Below are 12601 nucleotides of genomic sequence, written 5' to 3' on the forward strand. Positions count from 1 at the left end.
ATTAAGCAATACTAGGATGTTTTGTAGTATAGTGGTGATCGATCGCGAATGAGTTGAATGATAAATGATCGAATAAACGAAATGTGTCATGTATGTTATGTAGAATTGCCTTACTTAATGGAGATGCCTAAAGCTCTATGCAAATGGAGTCGTCGCTGTAGATGTCAATCTGCTTATTTAGAAAGGGCGTGTTGCTTACGTAAGGGCGCATTTCCTATCGTGCACGTTAACACCCTCACACATGAACACTCTGGGTAGTCTTTTCATTACCCGTGTATTTATGAAATGATATAATGTAGGTGGTATGCGTGTGGATGTCGCGCACGATAGGAAAAGTGTAGTACCTCGCAGCACCTAATATAATCATGTTTTTTAATACTTGGTCAGCGGTTTATGTAGAACGCGTGTTATTATTAAAATGTTTAACTAGAGATTAGGGTTATAAAAACGAAGCGCAGTAATTATTTGCTTAGAAGTGTCAAATTATAGAGTACTGGCCTAATATAATATCAGATTCATTTATCAAGTTTTAAAATCAAGTTTTTAATTGATAGACAAACTACTTGGGATACCACCTTCGGATTATATTATATCGAATGGTTCATAAAAAATGTTTATTAAAATTACGGAATATTTTTATATTTGTTTTTATTACGACGCAATTTTACAGCGTTTATCGTAAACTGGCGAACAAATGTTAGAAAGCGCGACTAACTAAGTCGATGCAAATATTAACTGTATAAGCAACGAATCTATTACTAGGACCAAAATACAAGAAACTCCGGTTTTATGTGTCCAGGAATTTACAGGGATAACAATTTTGTAAATCGCTGCTAATCTGATTACATTGTTAAAAATATTTTAATAAAACAATATTTCGAATTGGTTAAATATTAAGTTTAACTAGCAATTCCGAATCGATTTATCAAACGAATTTATATAGCGGTGTGTTATTACTGAATCAAAACATTTTATTGATAATAAGTAACAGAGATTTCATAATTTTCTTGTAAAATATAATACTTTATATGGACTGAATATACGAACACTTTATGCTGTTGTTTGTCTATCTATTTAAAAACTGGAAAATTTATTATAATAGCTGTTAATATTGTAGTTAAGGTTAACTTCTAGCACCCGTTTATTTCGCACACGTTAAAAGACACTTAGGATTTAAAACGGTTGCATCGAAATACATTTTATAAACGCAGCGAATTATTGGAAACAAATTATTACCTATATGGATTTTTTTATAAATATATCGACCAAAAATCGGAAAATTATATGGTTTTATGGGATGGGAATCTTAAATATAAAATGAATATATTGTGTAGAAAAATGGAACTTGGAGAAACGTCCAGTTTTGTAGGAAAATATAATATAAAATAAAATGTATTTTGTTGCAAGTTTAGTCACACTTTAGTTTAGAACATGCATACTGTTAGCGTATTTCTAATATTAGAAAGAATATAATCGAATAAATGTCTATACTAATATAATAGTTTATCAGTAGTGTTTATCTTAGATTATCCAAAACTGTAGAAAAACTTACAGCATTTACGGGTCAATAACGCTTTTCAAAAGCAATACAATCGACCCGACTTTCTGGTCAAATTTTAAGGAAATATTTAATCATTTACATTTATGGAAGGTGAATTATGTATTGGCTTGTGTCACTAACAGGCTGAATTATAATCTCATTGCACACAATATTTATAACAAGTAGTTTAATATTCTTGCCTTGACTGCATTGTATAGCTCACATATTTTAATCAGCAAGTAGTTAACTTACTCTCTATGTATCAGAGCAATGGAATATATTTAGGAATAAAATAATCATGGTTAAAATATTTTGTTTTATTTGATTCCTTTAAAAATAGCACAACTTAATGTTAACGTCAATCAGACGAGCTGTTTTATTTGCAATAACAAAATAACAGTAGACCCTTGGTCTACAACACAAGCCGAATATTTCTCAATGTATGCTTAAGCAGACTACAATTGGTTACGCGGCTTCGTGACGTAACATATGGAGGACTGTTGCTTATTACGTTAATGACAACAATTGTTTAATTAATCTTGTTACTTTGTTTACGCAAAAATGCTCATCTACATTATGGATACATTGATTCACAACTCCCAGTTTCTTTTTATTTTTCTAAAAGGTATTTTTTAATATTCTCAACTATGAAGCACGCACTAGTTTGGTTGGAATTTTTCACACAAAAAGAAAAGATAGTTTGGCATACATAAATTTATTATGTACTTGGCTTTACATTTTTTTTAGTTTACACTTAGAGCAACACCACTCCCCAGCACAACTGAAACAAGAATAATAATAGTTTAGACATCTCACAAAGATAATGATGATAAATGATATGGATTTATAGAATCAGATCTGTTTCGCATCATGACAGTCAGCAGTAGCAAATAGATAATATTGGCATCATTTAGATCCTATATACGGTAAAACCAATATCTTAAAAAACCATTAAAATATATGAATTTTTTAAGTAACCAATAATAATATTAACCCTAAAGTTAAGTACATAAGCAGACTGCTTGAAAAGTTACTTAATTATACTTATTATCTTTTACCAAATAAATGATAAGATAATGAGTGTTGTAACAATAATGACTTCAACTTAACTTTGGACATTCAAACATTTGTTACAAACAAAAGGTTAAACTTATCTGTGAATGTTAAATGTAATGACATAATCGGTGATAACTAACTTAAACATTGAAAAGTATACACTATTCTAACAGATTTAAACTTTTATTTTTGCATTAGAGCATATCCTTACTTTACAATGGTTGTTAACTTTTTATAAATGATTACGTTTTCTGTATTTATCGCCCTACTCTAGGATCCCATGTTAATTGGTATCATAGACACAACAATGACTTCTAAAATATAAAACAATTTTTTTATTTAAATGTCTAAAAATTGTAAGAACTGACTAGCTGCTTGATAAGAATTAAGATCTAGCATTGCATAAAAGCTTACATTATAAATGTCTATTCACCACCTCACAAATCACATTGCGGCAACTTACCTCCACCCATAATTATATATGGTCATGACTGATTTAATTAATTACTGACATCAATTTTTCCTAATAATAAATATGGGAGTACTTTGACTATACAAGTACATTTATTTTTAAATATACGAGGATACTAAAGTTAAATATTATAATAAATTGACTCAACAGCAGAAGATTGTTAAATTTACAATTATATCATCATGACATTATTTCCATTATTAGTAAGAACAACATATAAAATATATAAGAAAATATACATATATTCACCTTATCACAGCGTACATGGTCTTATGATCTCGGTCTCTCCTTCTTCTCTTTGTAGAGGGCGAGCAGTGATACGTTGGCAACCTTCACCACCTGCAACCAAACACAAATCAATTCATCTCCATTATGGTTGTATGGAACCAACTGTTTTGGGTTTCAGTACAGCTGACTGCATCATGGCCCTCAGAGTAGCAAATACTCCATTCATTTTAAGTAATTCATCATTTCTGAGTTGCAGCTTCTCATACTGATGTACATTATATTTTATATGAAAATGAAATATGTTTTACAGTGTGCAAAGTGAATAAAGACTAACTATGTCTATTTTCAACAGTACTAGTCCTAACAGTTGAATTTTGTTTTTATCATAGCACTTTAAAGGTAAGAACCACACTATAAATAAAAAACAGGATATACAAAAATAGAGGAAAGAGTAACAAACAAATTTTGTGGCTATCTTAGGAATTTGGCCTACAGCTAAATATCACATGCATTTACTTTTGACAATAAACCAATTTCCATACACTGACAGACAGCTACACAAGTGAGCAGCATTTAGAGCAAATACAAATGAACTTATTATCTTACAATCATTACCAAGAGAATATGAAAGAGAAATTATAAAAAAAAAAGTGACATTTGCTTACCTTAAACCTGACTCCAGGAATGTCACCGACAGCATGACCCTTACGACCGAAACCTGCTACTAGTACTTCATCGTTCTCCTCAATGTGGTTCAGGCAACCGTCCCGCGGCACGAACGCTGTAACCTTCTTGCCGTTCTTGATCAGCTGCACTCTCACACACTTGCGGATAGCTGAGTTAGGCTGCTTGGCTTCTACACCACTGTTGACAAATTAATTGATTACTTAACATCTGTACCACTAATTTGAAACATATTTAAGACATGGGAACATTTTTTCAGGGAGTGTTATGATATAAATTTTAATAAGTTAAAAAATCATTGCAAATAAATATAAATGCAGAATATCTTAATAATATATAAAATTCACTAAATTAGACAAACTTTTGATTACAATGTTTGATCATAGACCACAGTTCCAATGATATAGAAAATTTATTAAAATGATAACACTTAAACACACAACTAGTTCACAATATAATCGCTAACTATAATTACTTAGTAAAATCAATACATTGAACACAATTTATGTATGATAAATTTGTAATAAATACCACATGGCCCATATAAACAAAAGTATGAAATTACACTGCTGTTCATGTTATTTTTCGTTGAATTGTTACGTGATGCGATTATATCATTCCTTCATGCAAACAATTAAAACAATAGTGTAGTAAAACTAAGTAAACACGTAATACGTACATAAATCATCCCTAACATAAGTGGTTTATTAACCCCATGTGTAGTTCATTGACCCAATTCCGGCGGCTGCATTCCCAGGGAGACGCGACGCCGCCGCTCGCAGTATTATCCTGTGATTGTAGACCGAACACATTCACGGGAATAATAATGCGCGCGGGGACGCGCTACGTGACGGCACGCCACTCTTGTCTTCGACACACTTTCTTGCACGTACGCTTCTTGCGCGACTGTTCGACCGTTATTCACTTCATTAGCATTCCCCCACAATTTTTAACGGTTTCGCGGAAAGACTTAGCGTCACTTCACACGAAACTGATGCGCACGTGAGACAGGTAAAACGTACTTACACTTTCTCTAGGACGATGCCCTTAGCGTGAGATGCACCACCGAAGGGGTTGGCCTTCCACCTCGTCCCCATGTGGGCCTTTTTGTAGTCCTTGTCCGCCCATCGCTGCTCGCGGCGATGGTTCACGTGCTTACGCGCCGTGCGTATACCACGGGGTTTACCTGAAATCGTAAGTTGCCGGTTATCACTCCATGTTTACGGAACGTCATGAAATCGACACACTACACTCTGTGGATGATTCCGTGAATGGGAAATCTCTCGTTGAACTTTATTTATAGCGCAGCATTACCGAGATGAAAATAGATTCGTTTATACACCACGAGAAAAACATGTCTGCGCCATGGCCGACACCTAGGCATGCAGATACAACTAAATAACCAAATTACTTAAAAATATATTAACGTAGATTTCACTTTCACATAACACAGCTATTACACTTTGAAACGAATAAAAAACTGATAAACTTAGAAATAAAACTTAAAATTCAGGCACAGAACTATTCCTTACCCATTTGGATAGCACGACACCAGTCGGCTACGGATGGGAAAAGAAATAATTTTTGACCAACCACTGCCTTCAGTTCAACATTACTGCCAATATTATAAAAAAAATATTAGGTGTTGCCATCTTTTTTGGATATTATATTTTTAAGCCTACTATACACTATCAAGCACGTTGGAGGTCTTAATGAAAAACTTTACGTAATTAATTACAGAAAATTAATTACATTGTTTTAATTTTATTACATAACATAAAAAAGTAGTATTACAAATTACGATTAATTGTGTCTTTCAATTTTTTTTTGTTTTTTTTTTTTTTATTTTACCATGGAATAATAAATATATTTAAATATATTACGTTATCAATTACGTTGTAAATTATTTACAATATTATTAATTTATTGTCTTTCAATTGGTTATATATATTCTTCATCACTATTCTTTTGTCGTTGTTTGTATCAGATTATAAGTTTAGATAATTATGCTATTATTATTTATTGTACCTATGCCCATATCTGCTATGATTATGTACAAAATATTTATATAATTCCTAGTTCCCATGCACAATTTTATAATACATATTGTCCTGAATAAAAATGTTACGTTTAGTATAATAATATCATTTTAAAATAATATTACTCATATTTTAGATAAAATTAAATTTCATAATCTTGAAAATATTATTTAATAGTATTAACTGAAATCAATTGTATAAGTACTTGTTTATGTAAACATTTATGCCCATCCTAACGAGGGGCGCTAGTTATACTATTTGTATTTTATAAACCTACTACATACTTTACTAATACCACAGTATAAGGATTATACAGTATTTTATCTTCATACAAACGCACGAAACGCAAGCCACGCCTACTCGCCTCGAGGTAAGTAAACACTCGGTACACGCAGTGTCGTGAATGTGCCACGGTGACGAGCGGGTTATGTGACGGTTTTGTAAGATATTTTGTTGTTTCAAGAATAATATGGCGAAGAAAAGTTATAGATTATATTGTGTTGTTTTTGGTTGCTTCAATTCGTCAATAACACATCCAGATATAACATTTTTTAAACTGCCTGGAAACTCCGAAAGGTAAGACAATTACAATGATTTTTATGTTAATACTAGTTACTTAATCTACTAGGTACTACTACTACTAAATTAGATTAGTTTTTAATTAATACAATTTGATATTTTAAAAAAATACGTATGATTGTTGTAATTTTGGTTCAGTAGACAGGTGTCAGAGCTTGTTATTTGAGGTTATCCCTCTTCTGAATTAATAGAATAAAACTATTTCTTCGACCAATTTACAACTTTTATTATTCCCGCGCAAAATAAAACTCGAAACTGTTGATAAACGAAGGGCTTGCTTGCACAACGCACGCGTCGTATTTATTCGTCGTCGCGCGGCGCAACAAAGGCTGAGGGCGTGGCTTAGCGGCCTTTCGGCACCCGTTTGTTCGCGCGATATGCCGCCGAGGGACTATTCTGAATGAGGTAATATAAATATTAGAAAATGAGAATTGATCTTAATTTATTTAGATCAATATTTTATTATTGTTGTATTATTTTAAGATCGTCAAAAATAAGAAACTACCATTTGAAAGGTATTTTCTTGATAGGTAGGATAGAACCTTTGTTTACATTTTGGACACCCAATTATGAATCGGAGTATAGATTATAATTAGAGATGCGCCGAATATTCGTTTGGTATTCGGTTTTCGGCGTATTCGGCATCTTTTTTGGTATTTGTATTCGGCCGAATTATTCGGTTTTGGTGCCGAATATATTCGGTTCGAGTAGGTATGTCTACTTTCGTGTATACACGACACGGTACATAACTAAAACACAAAACTTCTTATGTAAGATTTATGTTATATTTTAAGTCAAAGAAATCCTATGATAATTTAATAACATAAAGCAATTAAACTTCAAATCAACATTTATTTTGAAACCTTAAAAGAACATATTTATTACTTACGAGCTGTGCCCCGCGGTTTCACCCGCGTTAAAAGTGTAAATACTCTGAAGTTTTCATGGGATTTAACTTTTTTGCGCTTATCCCTAATTCTTTTTCCAAAATTAATGTAGCCTATGTTACTGTCTATAACATCAGCTAATTGCCAGTGAAAGTCCCATCAAAATCAGTACAGCCATTTTAAAGATTAGCCGGAACAAACCAAATTTGAAATAATTTTTTTTTTCGTTAAAAGTACCGTATGTACCGTATATTTTATATTTTCCTTTTATGTTATATGGTCTTAGTAAAATGTTGTTATTTTGACATTACAAACAGACACTTAAATTTTAATTATTTGTATAGATTCTAAAGTTAGTATAGTTAACATTTATTTTAAACCTCAAATCAGTATTTCTTTTTACAACTTAAATCAAAGTTTTAATGAACACAGGTAACTGGCAAATTGACAATAATGGACACTATAAAAGAAATATTAGAACCTGTTTACGCGGCAAAACAATGAATTGGTAAACCGAATCATTCGGCCGAATATCCAGTTCGGTGAAAGTTAAACCGAATAATATTCGGTATTCGGTTATTCGATGAAACCACTATTCGGCGCATCTCTAATTAAAATTATTATTAAATATTGTATTAAATATTTAAACTAAATTTTGCATAATTTATGTTAATTTATAAGCTATCATGTCGAACATATTTCATATTTTATTGTTGTATCTGTCAAGTACCCAATTATAAGAATAGTTTTTATTACGTAATATATACATATTAAAAAACATAACATGCATTTTCATTCAACACTTTCTATATAATTAACTATAGCATTCATTTGTATAAATAAAAAAATACAACATTTACAATCAAAAAATTAAAAAGAAAGTCAAGTATGCAGATGTAATTAAAAAACTGTAGGCAGGCAGCCCTAACGCGTTACCTTGCCCAGCGCAACCGTAGGTATCTAATTCAAGGACAGGGCCGAGTTAAATTACTGTATATCCTTATACTGTGCTAATACTGTTCCTTTAAAAAGAAGTTAATTAACATTATAAAAATTACAATACAAAACATAACTATAACTGTATTTAAACATAAGTATTTTCTTTAAATCTTTCCCTCATAGCAGAATTTATGAAATTGGATGATTTGGTGTTGGCTTAAGAGATCATATCATTTACACAATATTTTTTTATTGTAACAAAAATATGACATACAAAAGATCCACTTAAAAAGTTAAATTTAAACGACAAAATTAAATACAAATATTAAATAAATATATTGTGTAATAAGACAATAAATTATGTTCTACTGAATAATATTGTTTCCTATGCATACACTTCAAAGTAAAAAAGAATGGGTATGTCATATCGTATCTGACAGACTGACATTGATTGTCAAAAAGACAAGTCAAACAGCAAACTCATTAACTCACTCATCGATTCGATGAATCCAAAGCCAAAACCACTACAACAACAAACTTACTACTAGAAGTTTCTCGATTTCCACAGGAATCCAAAAAGTATTATAAATACTCTAAAACTTTAGACACAAAATCGCTATGACTCTTAACCTCGGTAGAAAGGATGGGGGGCCCGGATACGTGGGTATTCAGTTCTGTCAAGAATGCAACAACATGCTTTACCCGCGAGAAGATAAAAACAATAAAGTGTTACTGTATGCCTGCCGGAATTGCGACTACAAGCAATTAGCAGACTCCAACTGTGTGTATGTGAACAAAATTATGCACGAAGTAGACGAGTTGACGCACATCAACCCTGACGTGGTCAGTGACCCAACCCTCCCTCGTACGAAGGATCACATGTGTCCTAAATGCAACCACAGGGAAGCAGTGTTCTTCCAGGGGCAGACGAGACGCGCCGAAGAGGAGATGCGACTATATTACGTGTGTACAAGTTGTAAACATAGATGGACTGAGTGAATGTTATTATTGCTTCAAGATGTATATTATGATGTAAGTGAAATAAAGTATTTTAAGCTTATTTCGTGATTTTATTTTCAGCATGGCTATAACAACCGGCTCAGGTTTATTCACTTTACGACAACCAATACAAATATTTTTTACTATCAAAATTAATTATATTTGCTAATAATTTAAGAGAAATAAGTTATGTCTAAGTAAACTTTACATATAGATAATCAGACACTACATTTTCAGCAACATGATGTTTCTGATGATGTGATTGCATAGTCAGTACTAGTTCATACTTCATCTGTAATATTGAATTTTTAAATAATTAATTAGAAATAATTGTTAAGTCAATGATTCACCCAATTTACGACTAGCTACTAAAATCTAGCACTCTAAAAGGGTTAGCGAGTATAGAAATAAAAGATATTTTTTAGATTTTTCTTGCTTTTATTATAACTAAAAATATTGCCAAGCCACATCTGATCTAAGTATAACAGTTAACAATTCACAGCCATTGATTAATTAACTAATTACAATAATGGAACATTGCAGCTACAACAAGTTTCTCTCTGAATTGCCTAATTATAATAACAACCGTAACTTACTAAATAATATTTCTGTTTCATTAATAACTATCATATTTCTAAAGGGTTTTACAATTGCTTAGTCTCTATTACAAATGCTTAATGTCTACAGTAACAAGTTATGGGTGTTTATCATTCACCTGAACCAGGCAGAGGAGTTGTTTAATGTTAACAGTGAAATTCATATCTTTCATATTCAGTTATTTTAGTTTCATATAAACTGAAATTACTGCAATCCCCTTGCACATATATTTCTGGAAATTTCCTTCTTTTGTAAGGTGTTGATGTAGATAAAGCAGACTTTAAAAAATACATTCTTATAGATAGGAATTTTCAAAGAATAGAACCAACCTAAGGATTTTTGTCCTATATCATCAATTCATCAGTAACAACAGATGCTTTCTTCACTCACAGCCCCATACTAGGGCTCCCTGTGTTGTAGGTTAGATGGACACACAAGATGAAAATCAGATTCAGAATATAGAATTGAAAACCAAAATATAGATACACCGTTTGCACATCAGATCCAGTATAAATACTCTGTCATACGCATCCAATAGAAGTTATAAATGTATTACAGGTCTTTATTTCTCTTTAAAATATACCATGAAAGTATGCTCTGGTGATTCATATTTTCAGTTGATGGTGGCTATTTAGCATTAGATGGCTCACCTGAATCCTGGCTGTTTATTATGATAATAACAAGGGTAACATTATATGACTAGGATGGATAGATAATTAAGTTATAATAATTTTGCTTACAGTAGCCCAAAATAAATACTTGATTTTACCACCATATACATCAGTTCAGTTAGTCAGCACAATTAAATTAACATAATAATATAATTTATTTTAATGAAAAAGGTAACCCAAAATGGGCGCATTTGTATATTTCGTCGCTCACACATTATTAAAAAGGAATGAGAGCTATAAAGATAGAAACTCCATTGAAAAAAATATACCTATTTATATGAACAAATAGCGTAAAAGTTGTATGTCAGTAAGTTATTTAAAGATATTTAACTTATTGTTTGGTTGATAATCTTAACAATAATTTCTTAAATAATGATTCTAACATAAAGTTAATTTTTTACCATAATCATTCTGCTCACTGAGTGGCTAATGATACGTTCAATTAAAACAACTAGGCGGATGATAATAATAAATTCTACTTAATGATTAAAAGGTAATTATAATAAATAAATAAATGTTAACAATGAAACCCGCGATCAATATTAATTTAATAATAATAATAGGCTTAATAAGTTTAATAAATTCTCAGTTGAAAGTGGTCTTTTCAGCTTCATGTAATAATATCTCGACATTGCGTCATTAATGTTTTATTAGTGAAAAAACAGTTTATTTTTATAATATTGAAGTAGCTAATATAGACTATATGACCAGTAGGTAAGTGGCCTACACCAACACCATATAAAACAGGGGTTCGAGGTGAACCCGTTCATCGATGCGTTTCAACCTGATAAGATGATTGCTTCAAATGTAAATCAGCCGTCATCCCCACTGTCTCACACCACAAAAAGGTGGTGGTAGGTACTTCCTCGGTCGTTTTTTTATATATATAATACCCCAACGATGACGAAGACGGGCTTCCTGATGGAAAGCAGTCACTGTCGACTATGGACATTTGCAACACCAGAGATGGCTTTGAAAGAGAGCTCTTTTTGAACCTTTTTTGAAGAGCCTCATGTAATAGCGCTCCAGGAATACCTCAGGAGGAAGTTCATTTCACATGCAAGTCGTTCGTGGCAAGAACGTCCGCGCAAACCGAAACGTGGGGGACCGCCAGGAGTCCAGTTGGTGTGGATGGAACTTCATCCTTCGGGGAGTGGTGCGATGGAGAAATTGTGACCAGGTAAAATAGTTCCTGGGAACACTCACCATTGTAAAGCCAATCCATCTCCCTAGCCGAATCTATATCCCTCCGCAAGCTTAAAGGTTCTAACCGATCGGAGGTCCTGGGGTCGTTGACGATTCGGATCGCGCGTTTGTGCACGGAGTCAAGTGGGTTAAGTTGGTATTGGGGCGCCTCTGCCCAGAGATGGGAGCAGTAATGGGGAATTACTCGAATTATGATTTTCTAGTTCTACTACCTTTTAAGTAACTATTTTTAAAAACGTATTATTTATGTACTACCGAGTCCATATAAGGGACACCAATTAAGGTGCACCCTAGAAAAACGGCACAATCTAAATTAGTCTACTTAGTCTAGATTATCGTATTGAAGCACAGTAATATCAAATAGATATTATCAAAGCTAGTTCGCTTAACAATTAGATTACAATATTTAATAAATCGAGAACATGATCCTAGAGGGGCAATACTAAAAATTTAACAAGTGTACATTTTAATATCATCAACCTTTGAGGAAGACGGGGAGTGCGACATAAGTCGTTGATATTAATCTAATTTTTTATTTTAGCTTATTAATATCCGGTTTATACGCATCTACGAATAGAGTAGCCGGATAATATTATAGAACCAAATGGTTCCAAACGTTATGCCACATGCTTAACACGCTGGTTTAAAATTTTTGGTAACCCTACCTGCTAATATTGCGATATGATAGTTATTAAGCTCAAATC

At 32.3% G+C, this 12601-nt stretch overlaps 2 protein-coding genes across 2 annotated transcripts; one reads left to right on the forward strand and one right to left on the reverse strand.

Annotated features, from left to right (window-relative positions):
- Window positions 1-2239: 2239 nt before the first annotated feature.
- Window positions 2240-5666, reverse strand: RpS23 (ribosomal protein S23). The gene is made up of 5 exons (XM_073079212.1): window positions 5513-5666; window positions 5007-5166; window positions 3962-4160; window positions 3318-3407; window positions 2240-2321 (listed from the first exon to the last, which is right to left on the reverse strand). The coding sequence occupies exons 1-4, from the start codon at window positions 5514-5516 to the stop codon at window positions 3339-3341; spliced, it is 432 nt and encodes a 143-aa protein (XP_072935313.1). The 5' UTR covers window positions 5517-5666; the 3' UTR covers window positions 2240-2321; window positions 3318-3338.
- A 3224-nt stretch (window positions 5667-8890) lies between these two features.
- RpII15 (RNA polymerase II subunit RpII15) lies at window positions 8891-9484 on the forward strand. The gene has a single exon (XM_073079369.1). The coding sequence runs from the start codon at window positions 9043-9045 to the stop codon at window positions 9421-9423; it is 381 nt and encodes a 126-aa protein (XP_072935470.1). The 5' UTR covers window positions 8891-9042; the 3' UTR covers window positions 9424-9484.
- The last annotated feature ends 3117 nt before the right edge of the window (window positions 9485-12601 follow it).

The sequence above is a fragment of the Epargyreus clarus genome, unplaced genomic scaffold (genome assembly GCF_041222505.1).
Source record: "Epargyreus clarus isolate Ecla_fem2 unplaced genomic scaffold, WU_Ecla_fem_2.2 ptg000014l, whole genome shotgun sequence".
In the NCBI taxonomy this organism is placed as follows: Eukaryota; Metazoa; Arthropoda; class Insecta; order Lepidoptera; family Hesperiidae; genus Epargyreus; species Epargyreus clarus.